The sequence below is a fragment of the Apteryx mantelli genome, chromosome 2, assembly GCF_036417845.1.
Source record: "Apteryx mantelli isolate bAptMan1 chromosome 2, bAptMan1.hap1, whole genome shotgun sequence".
Classification (NCBI taxonomy): domain Eukaryota; kingdom Metazoa; phylum Chordata; class Aves; order Apterygiformes; family Apterygidae; genus Apteryx; species Apteryx mantelli.
Window position 1 is genome coordinate 40,562,375 of NC_089979.1, and position 23,084 is coordinate 40,585,458.

At 35.6% G+C, this 23,084-nt stretch overlaps 1 protein-coding gene across 1 annotated transcript in view; it reads left to right on the forward strand.

Annotated features, from left to right (window-relative positions):
- PREX2 (phosphatidylinositol-3,4,5-trisphosphate dependent Rac exchange factor 2) overlaps nucleotides 1-23,084 on the forward strand; it is a 185,281-nt gene that overhangs the window by 95,007 nt on the left and 67,190 nt on the right. The window contains exons 19-27 of the mRNA XM_013942875.2: nucleotides 69-154; nucleotides 2,502-2,638; nucleotides 6,461-6,578; nucleotides 7,477-7,661; nucleotides 8,983-9,144; nucleotides 12,589-12,811; nucleotides 13,141-13,348; nucleotides 18,712-18,891; nucleotides 21,819-21,913. Of these exons, the coding sequence (XP_013798329.1) occupies nucleotides 69-154; nucleotides 2,502-2,638; nucleotides 6,461-6,578; nucleotides 7,477-7,661; nucleotides 8,983-9,144; nucleotides 12,589-12,811; nucleotides 13,141-13,348; nucleotides 18,712-18,891; nucleotides 21,819-21,913 (1,394 nt within the window). The remainder of the gene's footprint in view (nucleotides 1-68; nucleotides 155-2,501; nucleotides 2,639-6,460; nucleotides 6,579-7,476; nucleotides 7,662-8,982; nucleotides 9,145-12,588; nucleotides 12,812-13,140; nucleotides 13,349-18,711; nucleotides 18,892-21,818; nucleotides 21,914-23,084) is intronic.

A 23,084-nucleotide genomic window follows, 5' to 3' on the forward strand; every position in this document is an offset into this window, starting at 1 on the left:
GTCCATTTTTATGATAAATAACAAAATACCACCTTTTGCTGCATTCGCACATTCTTTGCTTTTTTCAGGACAGTGAAGATTCCTGACTCTGCTGATGGACTTGGATTCCAAATCCGGGGCTTTGGCCCATCAGTTGTCCATGCTGTTGGGAGAGGTAAGGCATAAGAGCTGACAAAACTAATGGTAAACATGTGTTTAATATCTTAATGGCCTGGCCATTAGGTAAATCAAACTTAGAACCAGTGTTTCAGCTTAGATGGTCTTTTCCAGTTTCACAAACAACATGAGATAAAACCAAATAAGATTATTTCATGTTATTATATTTTTTAATCTTTGGATAGTTTCTTCAGAAATTCTTTGGATGTTTATTTCAGTATGTATTTATATGAATGTAGGTAAGTTAAGTTAAGGTCACGCAGTTACAGATTGAGAAACAGCTGATAGATGCAAAATTAACTTCTCCAGTGAATGGGTGTTGGGATCCGCTTCCTGACAGTTAATTTGTTGTCACCAGGTGGTTCTGCAATCCTCTGAAAATGTTTTACAGAAAACATACTTTTGGCAAATCTTTTCAAGGATGCTGGTGACTTACCCTGTCTTAGTAATTGCAGATGTTTGCTCTAAACACTGTGTGGTCCGTTTTGTGTTGCTACTGTCAAACACTTGCCTTCTCTAACGCAGTATGTTCTGGACTACTGTATCAGCAATAAAAGAATTTGAAGCATCCTTTGCTGCTGTTGTATGTTGTTGATGGTAGCATCACCTAAAGCTGTATTCTCAGCTACTGTGGGGCAGTTCTTCCCCCACCCCCTTTGTAATTGAGGAACTTAAACTGAGTTGATCTGCAGAGTAGCCAGATTTGGACAGAGCTAGGTGATTTTCTTCCAGGCTGTGGTGCTAGAATTTAAATTTTCAAGAGGAGAAAGTCTAATAAGCTACAGACTATTGAGCCAATGCGATAATTATTTCCACACCTGGGTCTCAATTTAGCTGCCTGTCCTTATTCATTAAGCACATATTTTATTCCCATTAATCTCAATAGCATATAAGTGCCTGCTTGTGTGGTTTGCTAAACCTGAAAGGTTTAAGCATATGCTTAAAACGCGTATACTTGTACGTGTATGCTTACAAACCATATACTTAACTGAATTGGGACCTTGGTTTTTTGAATTCTAAATATTTCTGCTGTCTTGAGAGATATTTAACAAGGCCTATTTTAATATATATTTTTAAGTCAACTTTTTATGGGGGGAGGGAGAGGGGGATTTATAATAACTGGTAATGGTGTCATTTCCAAAGACTTTCTTTGATATTTGATTAAAAAGGTAGCTATCGTCTGTTGTTGCTCCAGGTTTTATTTTTTTCAAACAAAAGCAAAACCTGATAATAACTAAAATGAGGGAGCCCAGATTTATTCTTTCATTTTTTTCCTTGTCAAATTTGGTAACCTAACAAATCGTAACATGACTTTTCTATTTGTCAGCCCTGCAAATTCAGTTTAGCCTTTTCTTTTGTAGTAGCAAGCTTCTGCACCTTGCCTTGCAGGAAGGAAGACTAAATATTTTCTAACACTGGCTGGAGTTAGATTTAGATGTCACTGGCACCTTTGTGGCAATACTAACAAAGACATAAGGATCTGAGTGTTCAGAAAGATGGAAGTAAGGTCATACTCTAACAGGCTGTCTTTCCAGAGGACTCTTGAATCATGTTGGAAAGACGTGGAAACAGCTGCTTATAGTACTCTTTCTGTGGATAGAGGATTTTCCCAAAGTGGTTATTTGATTGTGAAAATAAATTACTGAACCATATATTTTATGTTGTTCAAAGAGTATTTTTATTTCTTTGTTCAAAATGATTAAAGTTAATGAAATCTCCTACTCAATTATCTGTGATTGTTTTATTTAAATTAGGCAGATTCTGTTATAAGTGGATTGGTAAAGAGATTAAAATAAGGACCGACTACATGGAAATATCCTTGGATTTGGGTTTTTCACTTATTGTTTAACAAGAATTTCTAGTATGCTCTGATACTTCTTTGAATTATAGGCCAATCACCAGAAAGCTTCTGTTTTATATGCCTGAAGCAGCCAAAGAGCCCATAGACTTAGGGTATATAACAGAATTTAGAAAAAAAAGTGATCTAGGTTATGATTATTTGGTTTCAAGCTAGAGCATTTTAATTTCTCTTAATCCTTTTCTTTTAGACAAATTTTCCACATTTTCATATTGGCCATCAACTTTTGCTTCATAAAATAGTCTTTAGAATAATTATCCCATCTCTTTGCATGGAATCATTTGCTACAGAACTTGGTATCTTTGCAGAGTCCAGCTGACTTCAGAAGCTCTATCTAGGAGCCACAGGCAGTGGAACAACATGAATCACAACAACACAACAACAATCAGTGAGAGCAGATGCTGATACAAAACGAGGCTCTTGGACTATAAGCTTTAAGGGAGATGTTTAGAAAAAGAAATCTGTCAGCTTTTACTTTTTTTTATAGGAACAGTGGCAGCTGCAGCAGGTCTCCACCCTGGCCAATGCATAATCAAAGTCAATGGAATTAATGTCAGCAAAGAGACTCATGCAAGTGTTATTGCTCACGTCACAGCGTGCAGGAAATACAGGCGCCCAATGCAGGTACATTTCACTTGGTTTACTTGCAGTTTTTCTGACTTAATATTTTTTCTCAAGTGTTCTCTACAACTAAAGTAAACAGTGTGGTGTACATCTCTTATCTGTGTATCTCTTGTGTTTGAGGGTCACAAGGGAAGAGGAATGGTGAATGAAAGTGGAGGGAAGCCAGTTGAACTGCAAAGGCTGAGAATTACTCAATATATTGCTGATGTTCAAGGTTGTTTAACTTCAACATTAAAAAATCTAAGCTTATAACTAAATATTTTTTTCATATTGTATTTTTAAAAGGTTATTTCAAGTGTTTCTACAGTTCTGTGCAGAAAGCACTATGAGGTATCTTCTTATCTTGATGGAGGGGATTTACACAGCTCACTGCCTCTCATCATCATGAGAATGTAATGCAAAAATCTGATCATCTTCTAGAATTTTGTAACACTTCAGCACATTGAGAGTAGAGTGCATATACTGCATCTATAAAAGTCTCTTTGTGTTCCTGTTACATTCCAGTCTTAGGAAATAAACAGTTCAAGGACTCAGAATTTTCCTTTTTTAATATAAGTATGCAAGTTTTGTTTTGATTTTTTCACTTTCAGTTTACAATAAAATCCCGTGGCTTCCAAGACACAGAAACTATAAGAAAGAAAACCAAAATCAGCAGGATTCCATAATGTAATTTTTCCAAGTTCCTGCAAATTTTTCATAAACTGTGAACCAGTATCATTAATTAACTTCACAAAGTCTTCCAGTGCATGTTATTTGAGAAGAAAAATCCAATTAAAATCAAGTGTGAAATCCTTCTCCCATACCTACTGCACTGATATGAGATAAGCATTGTAAATAAGAGTTAGTTTGAACTGTATCTTGCAAAAGGGATTCATGAAAATGTCTGTCTGGATTTTTTTTTTTTTTAACTCTAACACAGAACTGAAGTTGTTATTTAACAGATCAAGACAGAGCTCACCTATTCTTTAAAGAAAGGTGTGCTGTGGTAAAGAGGGTGCTTTGTCTAGGGATATGAAAACTGGCTAGAACACCAGATGTGTTTTAACTGTTGTGCAAGTGTGGAGTAGCTACAGACGTTAGTGACATCCAAAAAGCAGTGGTTGGCTAGCATGCATGCCTTGACATGTGAAACTGCCCTGTATGATTTTTCTTCCATTTGTGTAATATGTTGGAATATTTACACTATTTTTTCTATGCTGAGTATTTCTTTCAATATAAAAAAGGAGCTGATTAGGTTCAGCTAACTACAAATAACTAAAATCCTCAAATTGAGAAGAATTTATAAGAAAACTTTCATTTAAAATGTAATGCTATCAAATGCTATGGGAGAATTCCTGTCTAGACTGAAATAAATAAATGGCAGTATTCCCACTGGAGTCAAGATATCTAGAATTTCATTTCCTATTCAGAAATCTTGGATTTTAATTATTTGGAAGATGACTATGGATTTCTCTTATTTTGTAAGCATGATGCATTAGTCCATCATTTCATTAATAGGAATATTGCAGTCTCTCCTGTGGTCTGCTGTTGCATAGTTGAAAGGGAATCCTGTTCTGTTTTCTGTGTGGTTCACTTTACAGTGTGTGGAATTTCCCTGCGTGCCTGGAGTATGAAGCTTCATTTCAGATTCATGTTGTTAGTGTGTGAATATACTATATTGTTACTGTGTAACTTCTCTTGGAAAGTGTTTATATTCTTTCTGTCTTGTCTGGAGGAAGAAAGTTTAAAGCAGGTTTTGCTCCATGAAATTACGCACAGTTTCTTTGCAGTGGTACTAATCATGCTGTAACAGATTTATGCTTAGTTTATGTTTTGTATAATGCTTTTGGAGAACATTGCTGCAGATTATATTGCATTATATCTTGTAATAACTTTTGAAACAGTGACTTCCAGTTTAACTTGAAGCTAGTCCTTGTTTTAGGCCATGTTAAATATGAATCAAGAAGCAAAGGAAACCCTTCTATGTTTGTTGATCCAAGTAAGGGGTCCTTTGACACAATCCAGATCTGTTAGGTAGTAATGCTTAATGCTGCCCACATATATAACAAACCTGTATAAGACTCCATAAATAAGCAGCAGCTTTCAGATGTATTTACAAAGAGGGGTGGGATTCAAAATCATTTCTGTTGACTGGCTCGTGCACAGGTACGTTCCAACAATCAACAGAAAGCTCTGAAAGTTCAGCTCCCTTTTTAAAACATTTCAATGCCTTTGAGTGAAAAAATAAGGCACAGCTGAATCGAGGAAACCTAGAGAGAATTTGCATCTCAAATCAAGCAAAAATTTACAGTTATCTGTGATTCATGGGTTAAAGATAATGGGTTAATATTGTACATTAGCAAAGCATAATATGATGTACTTGGCATTTTGCGTGAAAATCATAACATTCAGCTTATACTTTTGTCATTCTTGCTTAACTTTGAATTCTGTTTCACAAACTTATTTCTAAAGGCTGTGGTTCCAGAATAGTCAAAAGTGTCATTTATTCTGCTGTAGTTATTGGAGAGGGATTGATTAGCTGACTATCAGACATTTTGTGAGGTATAAGAGGAAGAGTATTCTGTAGATGACATATTTGATAGGCCCTATACAGTGCTAGGATATATATATATACACACACATATGCATCTACATGTAAGTATATATAATATATGTAATATATAAGCATCTGATTGTCCCCCTTCCATAATGATAAAGATGAAATTTTGTGAAAAAAGCAGATCTCTATCTTAGATGGTCTCATCTGGAGCCAGACACTTCTGTCAAACAGCTCTACAACCCTTGCTATACTGCTTGTGTTCGAGCAGCAGTGGCTCATGTGCAGTTGGTGAACTAGATGTAGGCAGGCAGAACACTTCATGCAGCCCGCTTCCCTGAGGGCTGCTCAGACATGAGCATATGCCTCCAGTAAGCTGGGAGAGTGTCTTGATGTGGACCTTGTGATGGTGAGAGTGTATCTGCTCCTGTGGTGAAAGCAAATGAATGTGTCAGGTTACCTTAAGGGGATTAAATGCCCATCTGGTTATTTGATGGGGATGCTAGGGATGCCTCTTGGATGGTGTATGTGTGATGGGCATATGTGTGAATAAGGGCGGGGGGAGAGAGAATATGATGTAAGGTTGCCACATGATGTCTTTGTAGGCCGTGTGACCAAGCCACCATTCCTGTGCTCATGACTGACTCAGTTGCATAAGATGCTGGGCTTTGCGGCCTGAGAAAAGCATTCTGTCCTTTTTTGTTTTTCGCTAAGCTGGGGGAAAAAATAAAGCAGATATAATAAAATAACTGTTATAAAGGCAAATACAAGTAGTGAGGGTTGCAGTGTATATTCTTGTTGCTAGGGACAAGTGGGTGATAGCCAAAAGTATATTAGGTCTACTTAACCTGGTTATTCCATAATCTATGCTAGTCCTGTGGATGCGTGGCAAATTTAGTGAAGTAAAAATTTTCTTTCTTATTTTTTCATTATTTTCTGTCTTTTTTTTCAATATATAATTTGGTTTAGAAATGTCTTAAGTTATTTTTGGCTGGGACATAAAACTGATGAAAGCAATGCTGTCAGGGATTTCATACTGTTTCAGGACAGTGTATGCTGAAATAAAAAAGTAAATTGATTAAATGCTTCAGATGGCTTTAGATAAAGCCAAACTTTTCTGTTATTTTCAAAATATTATTATTTTTAACTTGGAGCTCTGAAAGCAGTAAAGCTGATAATGCTTAGGGAATTACAGTAACTATTTCATGTTTAAAAGCAGCAAAAAAATTGCTCTAGGTTGCACTTGCAAAGTTTTTCCTATGTCTTTCTTTTTTTCTGTTCTTTAGCAAGATTCTATACAGTGGGTTTACAACAGCATTGAAAGTGCACAGGAAGATCTTCAGAAAACAAATACTAAGCCCTCTGGAGATGATGGAGGAGATGCCTTTGACTGCAAAGTGGAAGGTATGTGATGCTTTATTTTATTTTGTCACTGGTCAGAATGTTGGTGTAGTAGCAAGCAAAATACAGGCAGTGTTTTTGTTTTCAGGGAGGAAACTACAAGCAGACTATAAGATTTGTTTCACATAGGGATTTGCAATTCTTTTATGTATTCTGAAGATGTAAATTTAACCTTCTGTCCTCTGAAAATTGTTGGACTCCCAATTTCAAGAAAAAGCTTCTATGATACTTTAGGAAAAATCTGGTTATTTTTCATTCGTAGAGTGCACAATCCTAGGAATTATCTGATTTATTTTCACTGGTAGTAATTATTTAATGCTAAATTAGATGAGTTAGTGACTGTACTGAATGAAAAATAACAAATCAGATTATTTGCAAGCAATTCACATTTAGAAAAAGCTGGATTCATCTGCATCTATAAAGATGATAATTAAAGAGATGGTTACGGGTAGCTTGTATTTTTGTTCTCTGGGTAAATGCTGACATTGTTGTTGCATTTCTGAAGGTAAATTCGTTCATGGTCATTTTCTTCTGGTTTATTTACAGCTTCTCAGCTTTCCAGTTCTTTTGTTGCTTTTTTACTTCTCTACATTATAAGTAAAATTGAATTATTTTCCTTCAACAGTAACTGTTTATAAAGGGAGACTTTTGTAACTTGTTTGTTCTTGCTTCTTAAACTTCATGAAATTGTCTGTTCATGCTTATGCTCATCAGTCTCGTATTTTAGCAGCCATAAACCTCCTGGCTTTCTGATTGTAAATCATTCAGCTGGTAGTTGGTGTCCGTTTTTAAATAGAACAGTGAGCGCATCCCCATTTCTAGAAATGTTGCCTGTGTCCTTTTTCTTTTGTTTAATGGCCAACACTCCTCTCAATTGATTGTGTTATTTTCTTTATTTTAGAGGTAATTGACAAGTTTAACACTATGGCAATAATTGATGGGAAGAAAGATCATGTGAGTCTGACTGTTGACAATGTTCATCTGGAGTATGGAGTGGTTTATGAGTATGACAGCACAGCTGGAATAAAATGCCATGTGTTAGAGAAAATGGTTGAACCAAAGGGTTTTTTCAGCTTGACTGCAAAGGTATGAAGCAATTTTTGTATGTATTAATTTTTATTCTGCTTAATAACAATGAAGTAACATCTGATTCTTTGGATTATATGTATTTCACTTAATATCATAATTGTGGGTCACCTTTGTCCCTCTGACATTTTGAAGAATGATTGTGTACTCAGGAAGCAAAATAAGTTATGGTGTGGTTATAAATTGAGCTTCTAAACTGAACAAATAAGAAAGAACTGAAAAGTGTTCCCTCCTTCCTCTCCCTCCCCCCTTTTTTTTAATTATCAAATAAAACTTCAAAGAAGGTCAAAAACTCATTGTAATGTCAGATCTTTTTGAAGGTAGGCTGTAGTTTCCAAATATTCCTTAATCTCATCAGAATTGCGTGTGCCACTTTAATTTGTTTCAGGGAGAGTAACAGAAGTACCAGGACATCTGTCTTTTTTGTGTCTTAAAGTAAAAGCAAGCTCTGTATACGCAGGAACACACATTTGCAAAATCACAGATGCAGAAAGACAGCTCAACTTTTATAACTTTTCATAACCATCCATGATGAACTGTGTGTTTTTTCTGACCTGATTCAAATGAGGAACAGACAGCAACTAAGTAAAACTGGTGGGCCTGCCCTAGAAAGTACAGACCAGTTGCGCGGTGCGTGGCAGGGAGTCAGCATCAGGGTCCAGACCAGATCAAGGCCAAAATCATAAGTTTGGGTTTTAAGCACTCAGAAATCTTTAATGCAGTGCTTTCTTAATGTAAGTAGTGTCTTGTACTCTCTTTGTACTCTGTAAGCTGGCATGTGGAGTAGATTGTGCTCTGATTCTTAACTATTTGGAGTATACTACAGATGAGGATATTAAATCCTAATATATTTCTGGTATATATATACACCGGGCATACAAAAAGATAGCACTCAATATTCTTGTATGCTTTTTTCAATGGGTTAGTATTTCATATATTGCCAGATCAGTTTTGCTACAAGTATTGCAGTTGTTTCATCACCTTTTCATAATATATAATATTCAGGTAAGTACAGCAGAAGATGTATTTCAGGTGAGCCATTCGGTTACATCAGTAGGCAGTTATTAGTAAATCCATTCTCAGATAAGGTCGCAAGAAGCCAAGTGAAAATACTTGTTATTGATGTAACTTTTCCCAGAGATAAATTTAAATAAATCTTTGCTTCCCAAGTTTCATTCATTTTTGTTATGCAGCATTATCTGTAATTTTAAAAGGCCACTGATTGTCAGCCTTTCCAGCTTTAATTATAAGGGATGATAAGTAAGGAGTTATCTTAGTAATCTTATTTCACAATTTACTGCTTTTGTTTTTATTATTGTAGATTCTCGAAGCACTGGCAAAAAGCGATGAGCATTTTGTGCAGAATTGCAACAGCCTGAATTCCTTAAATGAAGTAATCCCCACTGAGCTTCAGAGTAAATTCAGTGTCATTTGCAGTGAGAAAATTGAGCATATCTACCGAAGGATCTCTAGTTATAAAAAGGTATGACCACCACATCTGTAGTTTGCTGATATTTGTCTTTTAGGGGAAAAACAGGCAAAAGTAGTACAGTTTGAAATACTCTTCAAAATGTCTACTGCAGTGATAGAAATGTGGCTGAAAGTTTAGCTATTATGAGGCATGAATGACTAAACTGTATAACTGCATAAATTATGTTTTTAAACTGTGCTCTATTATCCCTTTTTAGACACCGGCTAGATCATAACCTTTCTTGTTTGTGGTGTTTAGTTGTGGATACAGTCAACTGCATATTTCCCACAAAAGGCCTAACATTCTTGTAAATGCTTTAAACCAATACTCAGTGAATTTGCAGATGTTACCCAAAAATGAAACAATAGCAGCGGAATTAATTTTTTCTTCTAATGAATCTTAATTTTAAATATCAAATTATTAGCCTTTTATTCATCTTTTATTCATGCCCTTCAAATTGGTATGATTTTTTTCTAGCATGATTATTAAAAGTAATGGCTCTGTACATTGTTAGATTAACTTGGCTTAATAAAGCATTATAATACAGAAATAAGTGGAAGGTGCTGACTTTCATACATCCAAGATCTAGATTAGTGAGATATGAGTGAATAAATACCTGGAGTATGACCTTTAGCTACTGTCAGTATATCTCTCTATGATTGTCTAGCTAAGCAGGGCATAAATTAATTGGCTGTTTGTCAATTTGTTAATGCAGACTTAGTCTCTCATCCTAGCCGCTGCTTCCTCTGCCATACAACCTAATTATTAGGAATTTGGAGCTAGTTTGAACTAGTCCTGAAACTGCCACTTAGGACTGGCTCTGCCCTGTGTCATCTCAGTTCATGATTTGAGTTGCGGCATCTACAAATTGATCTGTTCTGAGAACCACTATGCAAAAATTAAAAAGAAAAAAAGAAAAAGAAAAAAAAGAAAAGAAGAGGTTTACTGTAGAAACTTCACACAGTTCTAAAAGGTGGGGGGAAAGGAACACAGAATGTTTCCTTGTTTTCCAAGGGAAAAGGAGAGAAGCCTGTAGGGATACTTCAGTAAGGGACCAAGGCCAAGGAGCTGCTTTCCAAAGACTTTTCAGAGTGCTCTTGTGCTCCCTAACAAGAACTGGAATAAACAAAGGAATTTGGTGGCAGAGGGAGACATCAAAAGGATTCTGATATGGCAGATAAACATTGCTAAACATCCAGGCTCTCAGATGTTTGCCTAAGTTATAAACCTCTGTGGTTTGTCAAAATCAGGTCAAAATCAAAATACTTTTTTTTAAAAGCATATTCATTAGTTTTAACATTCAGAAAAGTATATTTAGAGTAACATGTAGGTGTGTTTATACCTTTCCTAACACCAAAAATTTTGAGCTTGATGTACAGTCTCTTTACAAGAGTCCAAGACAATACATGAAATTTTATTGTGCTACGCTGGATGTGAAATGAACAGCCGTGAGGAAGTTTCCATAGTGCTAACACTGTCTAGCAACAGATACTACTGATATAAACTGCGCTTTTAAAAGTCTCAAGCTCATTTTCTCAAAAATTAATAGTTTTACAGTTAGTATCTTAATGACCATTAATAATGCAATAAATTTCAGGAATATATATGTCCCTTTCTTGGCAAGGTAAAGGTAACCATAGTAACAGAAGTCTTTCCGAATGCCTGAGCGTAGCTTGGCTGTTGGTTTCACTGTGAAAGTCAGAATTCTATAAATAGAAACCCAGTAGCTTTCTGCAGTTCCTGTTCTTATTATCAGAACATTTTGCTCATGGTTGAGTCCAGTGCCAGGAGTCCCAGATGTTTCTCAACACGTAAATGAGAAGAATTTGGGGCCTGACTTATGACCTGATTAAATCGTAGCCAGGCATTTGGTCTCTGTGGAACAGGGTGTGTGGGAGATTCAAATGTGAAATATGTACTGCTTGCAAGAACATTTTCATCGTTAAGTGTCCTTAGTGCCCTTTTTAACTACTTGTACATTCTTCAGCCTTGAAACAATTCCATAATTGGATTTCCTGTAATCTTCCAGATCTTGTTCTAATATAAATGTTTAAATGCAATTTATCAGTCAGTTGTACAGAAGTGTTCATCGGGGTAAAGTTATGTGTCATTAAAATGAACGCAAATTTAAAACCCAGCCCCAAAGCCTGTTATTACTTAGAGGCAATACACCTTTATTCAACTGAAGTGTTAGCTGAAACCTGATTGAATTTATACTGACATTTAGTAGAGAAGAAACTTTCTCAAGTTAACTTTGAAAATGTTCTTATGCGTGAGCTATGCTCCACAACTGAGGTAGTAACATAGGTCTGTGCAGGATTTTGACTGGAGAGATACTGTGATTAAAATACCATTGACTTGTAGCTGATTATGGCTTTTTCCAAGAAATTCTTCCCTAATATCAAATTGCATTGGAAGGAACACACATTTTTGCAGAAATTCTCCCTGTGACTGACAAAACTCTGTCATTTATTCTATTCACGGTAGATTCATGATCAGAGTTGCCAAAGATACAGTTCTGTGAAGTAACACTTCTTAGGACAGGGAGAAAATGATGCTTCTGGGAGTGGACAAAGGACAGAACTTCAGTTGATTAGGAGGAAAGTTGTAGAAGCAAAATAACTGTTCTTTGTCCATTCAGAAACTTCTGGTGCACAGGGTGACAAACTCATTTTCCAGTAAGAAAGCCTTATCTAATGAGTTTCATGATTCTAAAGTTGGCATATTTTCTTACTGCCCTAATCTATCACAGGTCAGTCTTTGCCATTTTGGATTGACATCATCTCATTAAAAACTAAATAATTCTAAGTCTGTTCAGGAGTGTGCACAAAAATTCAGGTGCTATAAGGAAGACCATAAAAGTGAAAAGAAATAAAAATGCCTTCATCATTGCTGAGAAGATATATGGGTGAGAGAAGAGGTGGCGGACTGTTGCAGTCTGCAAAATATGGTGTTTGCAATTTTTATGCTGTAATCTCTTATCTTTGTCCTCTCAGTGTATGAAATTCAAAATTCATAGCTTCCAATTCTGTCTTTATTATAGCCTCAGGCAAAGGTTTCAGAAATTTTTGTTAGACATTCACTTGAAAATATCTATGTACAGCACTGGATCGTAGAGAATTTCTAGACTTCCTCCTCAGGAAAAGTGTAATATTTTATTAGGTTCAAAGGAAAATTAATTCACTCCCCTTATTAGAGGGCTATTTACATTTGCAAAATGGATCATTCATTTCAAAAACCCAAATCCAAAAAATCTAAAATGGGAAATATTTTTTCTTTACTTTATAGAGAAAGATGGAAATTATGAAGTCTAATCTAGCCTGGGGCTCCTCTAGGTCTAGGATGCCTGAAGTATTTCAAATGTTTGTTTTCTAGTCAGGTGCCCAAGTTTTGTCAAGTAAGTGTGGACATGTCAAAAACTGTTAATCAAAAATTTGTTTTCCTTCTCGCTTCTAGTTTTCAAGAGTATTAAAAAACAGAGCTTGGCCTACCTTCAAACAAGCTAAGTCAAAGATTTCACCACTTCACAGCAGTGATTTCTGTCCAACCAATTGCCATATCAATGTGATGGAGGTCTCTTACCCTAAAACCTCAACTTCGCTTGGTAGTGCCTTTGGTGTTCAGTTAGACAGCAGAAAACATTCTTCACATGAAAAAGAAAATAAAAACACTGATCAAGGTAAGTGAGGTGAGCTTGAGAAACACTTCCACTGCTTCTGATATGCAGTCTTAAAATGTAACTGGCTGAGGTGGATGTCCCAAATACTAAAACTAAGAATGATGCATTTTCAATATTTAAGTTTACATTAAAACTTAATAAAAAATAGTCGTAACTTCACATTCTTTCCTAGAATAACTTGGCTTTGATAAGCAAAATAATATGCAAAATTACATAATTACGTAATGTTTTAAGCAGGAAAGTATTTCAACTTCTATTAGTTATTTTACTCACTTCAAAATTTATGTTGAAAAAAGATACTGATGTAACCTTGTTTGGGTTATTCCCAGGTAAACTGAATCCCATGATTTATGTTCAGCATACTATTACCACCATGGCTGCCCCCTCAGGACAGTCTCTTGGCCAGCAAGAGGGCCATGGTCTGAGGTACCTTTTAAAAGAAGAAGATTTAGAAACACAGGATGTCTATCAGAAATTGTTACTCAAATTGCAAGCGGCACTGAAAGAGGTGGAAACATGTGTCTGTCAGATAGATGAGTAAGTAAATGTTACCATTTGCACTTTTTAGTTTTTCCACTGAAGATACTGATAAATGTGGATATCCTTTCTGTGCAGGTAGTGTGGGATCAATGTTGACTTCAGACAGAACTGCAATAAGGCAAAAAATTTAAGTGTAGATAATATTAAACTTTTTTCTTTTCTTTTTCCAGTGCCCCTGATTTTTTTCCACTTAAGTTTTGTAGCATTTCTCTAGAATGTGGAAATTCTAATAATTTTGAGGTGAGAGGAGTATGAGACCCACATGTCATCTAAGATTTCACTAGGAAAGGAAACAAAGGGCAGAGGTACAAAAAATAGCTTTTATTTAACTTATCTAGTATTGCTGACTAGTCCTGGAGGTGAATCTGTAGGTAGTCCTGGAGGTGAATCTGCAGGCAAGGCCTTTTTTCCTTAGGAAGATTATTAATTTATTAGACATTTTTTTGAAAACAGATTGACTTTAATGAAGGACACTAGGCCTAGGGAGAGATACTCTTGAGTGATCAGGCCTGAATGCGGGAGATCCAGAGTCACATCACAGTTCCACTTAATTTAGGACAGGGGTTTAAAAGTTAATTTTCCAGTTGTGAGGTAAGTGTGCTGATCGCTAGGCTATTAGCTCTCTTGGAACGAAGATGAAGAAGGATGATAGGTCTTTCAGTTTTGAAGAATCCCATATGTCATGCAAATGTCAGAAGTGATTCTTTTTAAAAATATCAATAACAGAAATGTTAAAGTTTAAAAGTCAATCTTTCATGAACTCCAGTTTTGGAAAGTGAGGTGTATCACTGCTTCTCCATTTGTTCTGAAGTCTGTACAATGATTTGGCCATTTATAATTATTTCTGAATAGTGAATTTTTTTCTGGTATTGTAATAGCAATATAAGTAATGTATTGCAAAACTGTAATAGTATTACTATAATACTTTAAGGCCTGAAATTTTTAAAAGAAAGCATTGCTTTCTGTGCCTTTTTTTTAAGTACTTCTGCTAATTAATCATGCTAAAGATGAAGACAATTGATCAAATTTAATATATTTTCAGTGCTTGGTTATGCTAAAGAAATGATTTTCTATGAAGTCTATATTGTCAATTCTCTTGAAGCCAGTAAGTTATATGGAAATTCAGGCAATATTTCAGGAATTTTCAGTTATCAGTCTGTCACTCCTTTTGGTTTTACTCCCTTGAGTTAGCGATGTAAAAGCACAGGAACTTCTGAGCCTTTCTTTCATACACATGCAAATATGCTATCCCTACAAATATGTTCATTTTGTGAGTCACACAGTTGTGAAAGTAAACAGAAGGGAGGCTGGGTTAACTTTTTATTCCTTCATAAAGTTCTTAGACACTGACCTGGTAGCAGAGCTTGCACAAAGTGCACAGATTTATTTAGCAAAATTCACCTTTTACAATTCTAAGACTCAGACTTTTCCTGCTTCATTCCTCACAGACTTTGAGTGGAGTACCTGTGTATAATGATTGTGGAGGGAAGCAGTTCTATACAGGAACAGCGTACCCAAGGGACCTACTTAAAAGAGTTGAACAGGAAAGAGGGAAGCTGGGACTATCTGGGTGTGAGCAGTTAAGCAGTACATGGTGTACTATATTAGGACACAGTTACAGCTATTAATTAAATCTTGAGAGAAGTGTTAGGACTACAAAGGGAAAAAAAGACAATACAAGAATAATCAAATAACTGTGCTTTATTCAGAAATATTTATATGAAGTCAGTGCTGGTCTGTCTCTCAACCCCCAAAATCTAGCGGCAGTGCTATCTACCCAACCTCTCCTATCTATTATTGGGGGAAAGAGAACTGAAGAACAAGTGTGTTTTACCGAAAAAACAGATCTGTAGGGGCTTGTGGATTGTGGGATGGAAATGAGTAAGAGAGGGTTGTGTAATCTTAGCATTATCTTCATAAGAAGTTTCATCATGACTCCTTGGTGAGATTGGTTTGAAAAAGAAGTACTGATGAAGAGAGATAGATGCAAAAATCCCCTTCCTACAGCCTCTCAAAGCGCCACTGACTCCTTGTTCGTGAATTTTTAACAGCATCACAGTACTTCCTTAGTATCATTATTGAGAAAGATGTCAACCACTGATGCTAGGTGTTACACAGAAATAAGTGCTTCTTCAAGTTGTTTTCTATATGGTGACTTTTTGTTGTATCCTTGGTTGACGTGCAGCCAAAATGTGTTCTCAGGATCCTAGGTGCTTTTTGGAAAGATGCCTGCTGGGGGCATACAAGAGGCTTGAACATCTTCTGAGTTTGCATGGAGTAAGCAAAAGGCAGGGCAGCTCACTTATTGCATGTTTTTTTGTTACTGCCTGCGGCTATCCATTATTAATGTCTTGAAGGACTATAGTGGGTTTTGTTTGCTTCTGATACATTTTTAAAACTGTGTTGATTAGGATTACATACGTATTAGTTCTACATGGGAATTTTTTTTTTTTTTTGCTTAAGCTTTAAATTTGTCATTTTAATGGAAAGAGAGATGGACATAAAATAAAATTTGCTTTGGGGTGGACCCATCTCTAAGAAAATATGATGTGCAAATGCTTTGTTAAAAAACAATTTTTTAAAAATTAAAGTAAGCATGATTACTGTGGTATTTTGAGACCACCTTTGTGTTCATGTGCTTTAGAGTCCCTGAATCAGGTTTCTAAGGCACTTTACTGACCTCAGGAATAAGCAGCTCCAGAACTGTTATCCAAAGTTCCAGCTTTGGTTCATAATAGTTCAGAAAAAAAGATCTTCCTTGGAAAAAGAGCCTGCCTGCAGGGAGAAAGTGAAAAGCTCCTTTATGAAAGGATCCAGCTACCTTCATCAGTCTTCCACTGAGATCTTGGCAGCACTGACTAAACAGTCACTTAAAAGAACAGGATATAATAGTCTGTTTGTATCTTGATGAATAATTAGTCAGGGGAAGGTGATTTCAGCAGCTGAAATTGAAATTCATTACTTTGTTATCTGTTTCTTACACTTGATTATTGCTTACAACAACAAAATGCATGAGAAATACCAGAATGGATCAGACCAAAGTCCACTTTTCTTTCACAAAACAGGATGATAACAGGAATACAAGAAAAAGGAAAAGTATAGATTAATCCTTGTCCTTATCTCCTCTTATCTTCCAGCAAGCAGCACTGTAAGGATATCCTGAAGTGGACAGTTGTTTTTAAGAGCATTGTTAGAATGATCTGCTGTGAATTTTTACTGATCTCCTTGAGAGCCCCATTCTGTATATTAATGATCAAAAAATTCTATTGGCAATCAGTTTAACAAGTCTAAGATCTACATTTCATAGCACATTTGTTTTAGGATGTGTTCAAGAACATGTCTGATTGAGCAGGTGGATCAAACCTGAACACTGCAGTAAACTGTGTGACCCATCTTCCTTTCCATACTTATCCTACTAACAGGCATCTTATGTGATGGAGAAGAACCGAGTTGTGATTTCACACTGGTATGAAACTTAAAAACCTTTAAGGCATAATGTGGCCCAAAAGGTGGCTGTCTGTCTAGCGATGGGTGGGTTGAAAGTCCAGAAAAATTATACTTTTTTATAGATAATATCTTATTATCTGTCTTAAGATATCTATCATAAGATTATCTATTTTAAGATATCGGATAAGTACCTTTTCCTATATGCAGTATAAAAATTTGCATCTGTCTTTTTCCTATTAGCTCTTATCTGGAAAGCTATGCAGAACTGATCAAATGGTTTGTTAAAAAGCTTTGATTATTATCCTTATTTCCCTAAAGTTAATGTCAGAGCCTATGTTAACATCTATCAGGACATGATTTCAATGAGAGAGAGCCTGATATACTGTCTGAATTATGTGTTCATTGCTATATAATATGAAATCCAACCCTATTGTGTTTCCAAAGTGTATGATTTCTTAATTTTTTACTTAAATCTCTGTCCGTTACTGAGATTCAGGAAATTGTTTATACTCAAAAATGTTATAGTTGAACATTGTAGAAAACACCTTTGTTTTGTAGACAAAATGCCACTGTTCTGAGTCCGGAAACTGCAACTTTCAAGAACAGGTTAGAATCATGTTGCTTTCCTGTAAAATATCTATGTCAGAGTAGTAGAGAAAGTCATAGCTTGGTACTGAGGTAACTGTGGCTGAACAAAATTATTAAGTAAATTGTCACTTTGTTAGGATTAGGAACTAGTTAGTTCAACAGGCAGAGCCCCACAAAATTAGGATAGAACTCTAAAACGCTTAAAATCAGAAGTCCCCGCCATGGATAATATAACATCACTAGTATGTATGGTGAGAAAAAAGAGTAAAGGAAGGAATTCTGAATGCTATCGTTTCATAAAATTAAGGGCAGCATTTCTATTTACAAAAATTACGCATCTCCAGAAATTCCTCTTCACGATTTAACATCTATTTGAGCTCTGCTATGTATTTGGTCTGAAGTAAAGTATTTGCAAACCCTGACCATTCTGACAGCTCCTATGTTAGAAAAACCCTATTACTGTGTCTAGGTACTTAAAGAGTTAAATTCAGTGTCTCCTGATTTCAGTGAAAAATGACAATTTAGAAAGCACTTTTTGAATGAAAAATCTACCTTTCAAATTCAAATACTAGTTTGAAAACCTCATTGTACTGGAGAGTTTGAGTAATAGGGATTAAAGTAAAATTGTCCATATTAGCTATTCTGATCTTAAAAGCAAATTAGAATATCTCATTCTCAGTATGAGTTAATTGCTCTAGAATATGGTTCTTTTGCATCAGAAAGCTTCACAGAAGCTTGTAGATTAATTATCGGTTTTACTAGTGAGAGCGGCTAGACCTTTTGAATATTTGGAAATACACAGGTGCAGTTATAATGTTTCTTAAAATGCCTTAGTAAGCTTGTGGTGCAGGCAGGTATATTTCACACAGTAGCAATTAAGAAAATGCAAGTTTTTCACAGAAAAATAGTTTCTTTGGTTTATTTTCTTGATTTGTACAGAAAGGTACAAGGTTCATGCTTAACCATATTTACGTTGATGTAAAAATGTGACCCCAAGTGTTCAAACGTGCTACATTTCTCCGCTAAGAAGAATCGTTGCATTAATACCAGATTGAGTATTTAGTAATGCTAATGAGTTTCACTGATTAAAGCATGATTCAATAATTTGTTATGCTTTTTAATAGCAGAACGTGTCCTTTTTCCCTTTGTTTCCAATAGATATGGACTGAATTAAGATGTTCTCTTCACATATTGCAGAATAATAATAACAAAGAAACATTACATTATTTTGTTGGAGGATGTTGATTAAAAATGTTATCCTGTTGGCAGTTCACTTTTGAAAAATATGTATTTTTTTACTCCCCCCCCCCTTTTTTATCTCACAGCCTTCTTTCTTCAATAACATATTCTCCCAAATCAGAACGTAAAACACCTGAGCCTTTAATACCGGCAGACAGTGATAATGAAAAGGGAGAAAGGAATGGAAAGAAGGTCTGTTTCAGCGTGACAGGTGATGAACAGGAAGATTCTGGTCATGACACCATCAGCAACAGGGATTCTTACAGGTAACTGTACTAATAATATTTGCATTTGTCTGTCAAATGAATCAAACCTGTGGAGTTTTAGACCTTCAAGTGGTCATGAGGCATATCAAAATATGATGATTCTAACGTCTCTAGCAGAGGAATAACTAGCATCAAGATGTGTTACAAGATGTATAAAATAAACTTTCTCTTTTACTTATGATTACAGACTACTTATTAGATCTCAGTTTCCTTAACTTTTACAGGCTATCGCAGCCAGAGCTGTAAAGCTTTCTGTTAGGTTATCCTTGAGTCTTATATAAAACAGAGAAATGGTTTATTTTAGGATATTCCCCCAAAAGAACCCAAATATCTGCCATGAAAAGCCAGATGCCAAAGCTACCACTCTTGCTGGTTTAAGAAAAAAATAATCTGATCTTCAATATATATTCCCTGTCTTCTTCCAACTGTAGCATCATTGCATCTATAGAATTTATAATGCATTACATTTACTTTGAATTAAAATACAAACAATTTTTAAAAGAAAGAAGTAATTAAACATAAAGATCATTTTTCTGTTGCTTAGAAAGAAGAATTGATTAAGTACACTTGAAATAAAATCTAAATTAAAATTTTAGCTGCAAGTAAAATAAGGGTTCATTATTTGTTCATTATTATGGTGCATTATTATGCTCAGGAAGTAAATCCCAATAGGGTCGAAGCTTTTCTACAGAACCCTATGTTGCTGAGATTTCTTTCATGAGATAATATTTGAGTACGGCAGCAAGACAAATATGAACTCTTTGTCAGAGGTGGGAACAGAAATATGTGTATAAATTTGAACAGAAATAAATCTAGGGATGATTTCCACACATTAATTCCATCTCATTCCAAGCAAGGTGAACACAAGCAAAGTGCAGTTCCAGCTGAAGTGCATTTAGGAGTTTCTGCATGTCCAGGATGTGTCAAACCAACTGTGCAGGAACTGGCCTGGGCTTGCAAAATTTGGGAATTTGTGAAATTCCCAGTTGGTACAAGATTTGTATCTGGAGAAAGAAGATGCAATTCTAGCATGTGATTGACCTTTTGTTTAAAACATCCCTTTGTTTTGATTCCACTTTGTAGTCCGTGTCCTTTGTAGTCCACTCTGCCTGTTTAGGAATAATAAAATTTAGGATTTGTGTGCAGAAAATTGATAAAATCTGTGAGTTTAGAATGCCTGCTAGAGTGAGATTGAATTTTGTTTTCTTAATTTTGTTTAAATAATTACTTCAGGCAATACTTAAAATCGACAGATCCCAATATGCTGTTAGGGATATTATCGGAACTAGTAGGTTAATTTTAATTGTTAGAATGCTTTCATCTGGTGTTGTAGTCTCATTCTAAACCTTACAATACAACACCATAAAACCAGAGAATGATATAGCTAAGTAGTTATGTCTGATCTGTTTCTTATTTTCCTGTGTTTTATTTTCTCATGCTTTGCACAATCCAGTTTTGAGTGACCTTCATCTTCCCTTTAGAGACTTTCCTAAGCAAATAGATTTAGAAAACATTTCTTAATGTTTCTTAATATCCAGCCAGAAATTCTTAATACTCCTTGGGACTGTTCACCCTTTGTTAGGAACATGCAGTTACTGATGTCTTTTCACCCATTTAATAGATATGATCATAATTATATCATCTTGCTACTGTTAAAACGTTTTCCCCATTCACTTATATAGTTGGCTGCAGGTCCAAAATGTATACCTTATCCACAAAGTGTAACTCAGTATGCCAAAAAAATCACTTCTATTTTTACAGAAAGAGACAACTAGGAGACCTCTTGGGTACATATATACCTGCAGCACTATATGTTAAATATAAAGATGTGTACCTTGGTGTATAGATATATATGCTATGTTACGTATGGTTCATAAAAACAGAACCAGACCACTTCATATAGTTGTGCTTTAGGTATATTTTTAGACATTATCTTGGGTTTTTAAGACTCCCTCTGCTGGTTAATTGCCTTAATGTGCAAAGTTCCTTGTGCTGAAACCAAACGATCTTCATGAAGTGGCTAAATCACTCACTGTTGAAGACTTTGAATTTAAATTTATCTTGATAGGATTTTTAGTACAAAAGGATATGTTTTACTCTGTTTATGCTGTAGAAGTAGTTATGTTGTCCATCTATTTTCTGTACAGAATAATCTATTTTTGAGAGAAAAGATGAGGTGAATGAGTGTAATATCTACAGCAGCAAAAATAGAAATATTCATACCCTAAGATTAGCTCCTCCTCACCTGTTCTTTTCTCCATACGCATTTTAACCCTCAAATCTCCTTACTAAACCAATGTGGGCGAAATTTTGTATGTGTGAAAATTTGCAGTGAAGTCACAGATGTGAATATCTATACATCTCTTACACAGCGAACAGTCGGAAGAGATGGGACCATAAGCTATATTTTGGCTGCCAGGGCAAAATAGTTTGGGGGGCTGTTTTTTTGCTACTGAAGTGGATCAAGTCTCTTCTAAAGTTGTTATGAACTCTAGTTAGCAAGTCATAAACCAGAAGACTGTGATTTGTATTAGGAGTATGTGTATTAGGAAGACTAGGACTGCAGAATTTAAATGTGGTGTTATTAAAACATTTGAGGCCATAACTTCAAAAACTGTTATGTGTGTAAGAAAAGTTGGTTGTTTTGCACTGAAAATGTATATTTTCAGTCTGCGAGTACCTGTTCACATACAAAGTGAAGGGAAACAATTGAATCATCTATTTTGGGAGTCTGATCCTCTGAGTCAAACCAGGACTGCAAATTATATGATAGCCTAAATTTAATTGCTGATAAAGAATTATAAGGACCATCTCATCATTAAAATAAAAAGGCAGAATAGAAAAGAATTTCCAAAGCTTTGATACAGAACCTGTGTTAAAGAACATGACTTTATGTCTCTCTCTTTTTTTTTTTTTTTTTTCCCAAGTGACTGCAATAGCAACAGGAACTCCATTGCCTCATTCACCAGCATTTGTAGCAGTCAGTGCAGTTCATACTTTCACAGTGATGAAATGGATTCAGGTATGTTTAGAAAAGTCAGCTATAATCTGTCATCAGTTCCTTTTATTCTGTTTTATTCTTTTCAGTTGCCCAGCAGTTTCACTGTTTTTGTTTTAAAAGTGCCTTGTCCCTGGTAATAGAAGTGTATCATTTTGTTTCTGCTTAGCTAGTGCTGCATTTAAGAGTCCCTCTATGAAAGAGAGCCAACATTCCAGAACGTCTGTAAATAGGCTGAATTAGTTAGAGCTCTTGGAGAAGGTCTGGTTTTAACCACTTTCATGCCTTGACCTTGAGAATGCATTATATGGCACAGAGTAAGGAGCTTTTTAGGTAAGTATGGAATGCTCTCCCAGACAGCACCAGGATGCAGGATACATTTGTGTATATTTGTAGGAAGGAATGTGAGACCGTATGGAAGCACATTCTTGTTTATGCCATGACAAATTGAATTTAAATAAATGCAGCTGCTAATAGAAATGAGATGGGATTTAACTGTGTGCAGTACAAGGTCATGTACTTGGGGACTATTAATAATAAAAATATTTGTTCTAAGCTGAGAGTTTATCATTTGGGAATGACTTACGAAAAGAAAGAACTGGGCATATTTGTTGAATATGAGCCACCACTGAGACAGCCTTAGAGAAGGAAAATTTTACCCCTGGTTGTATCAGGAGAGGTATTTCGACTGAGATAGTAAAATATTAATGACACTATATAAGACAGCTGAGAAACCATGTGAATTATGCAGTTCTAGTCAGTCTAGTCTCGAAAATTCTATTTTCAAGAAATGATGCATGTAGAATGGAGCAGATACACAGGAAAATGGTGAAGATGAAGAACCATTAATAGATGAGGAGATTTAAAGCCTTTATCTTCAACATGGGATACAAATGAGATGGTATGTCCTTGTGCAGCATCATGCTGAGGTACCAGCTGAGGTGTCTAGAACAATATATCTGTGCTAGCCGAGCCCAGCTACAGTGTTTAAGTTAATAAATACTGCCACTCAGTTAAACTCCCACTCTCTTAATGACTTAATTTTCTTCTAGTTCCAAAGCTGACCTGATTAACTCCAGATCAGGACTCTTCTGCACTGTGCTCCCCATCTGTTAAAATAAAAAGCCTGAGAAGGGTTATAACTACTGGCTGTAAGGACATCTGAGGGAGCTAAAAAAACACGGAGAGAAAAGCG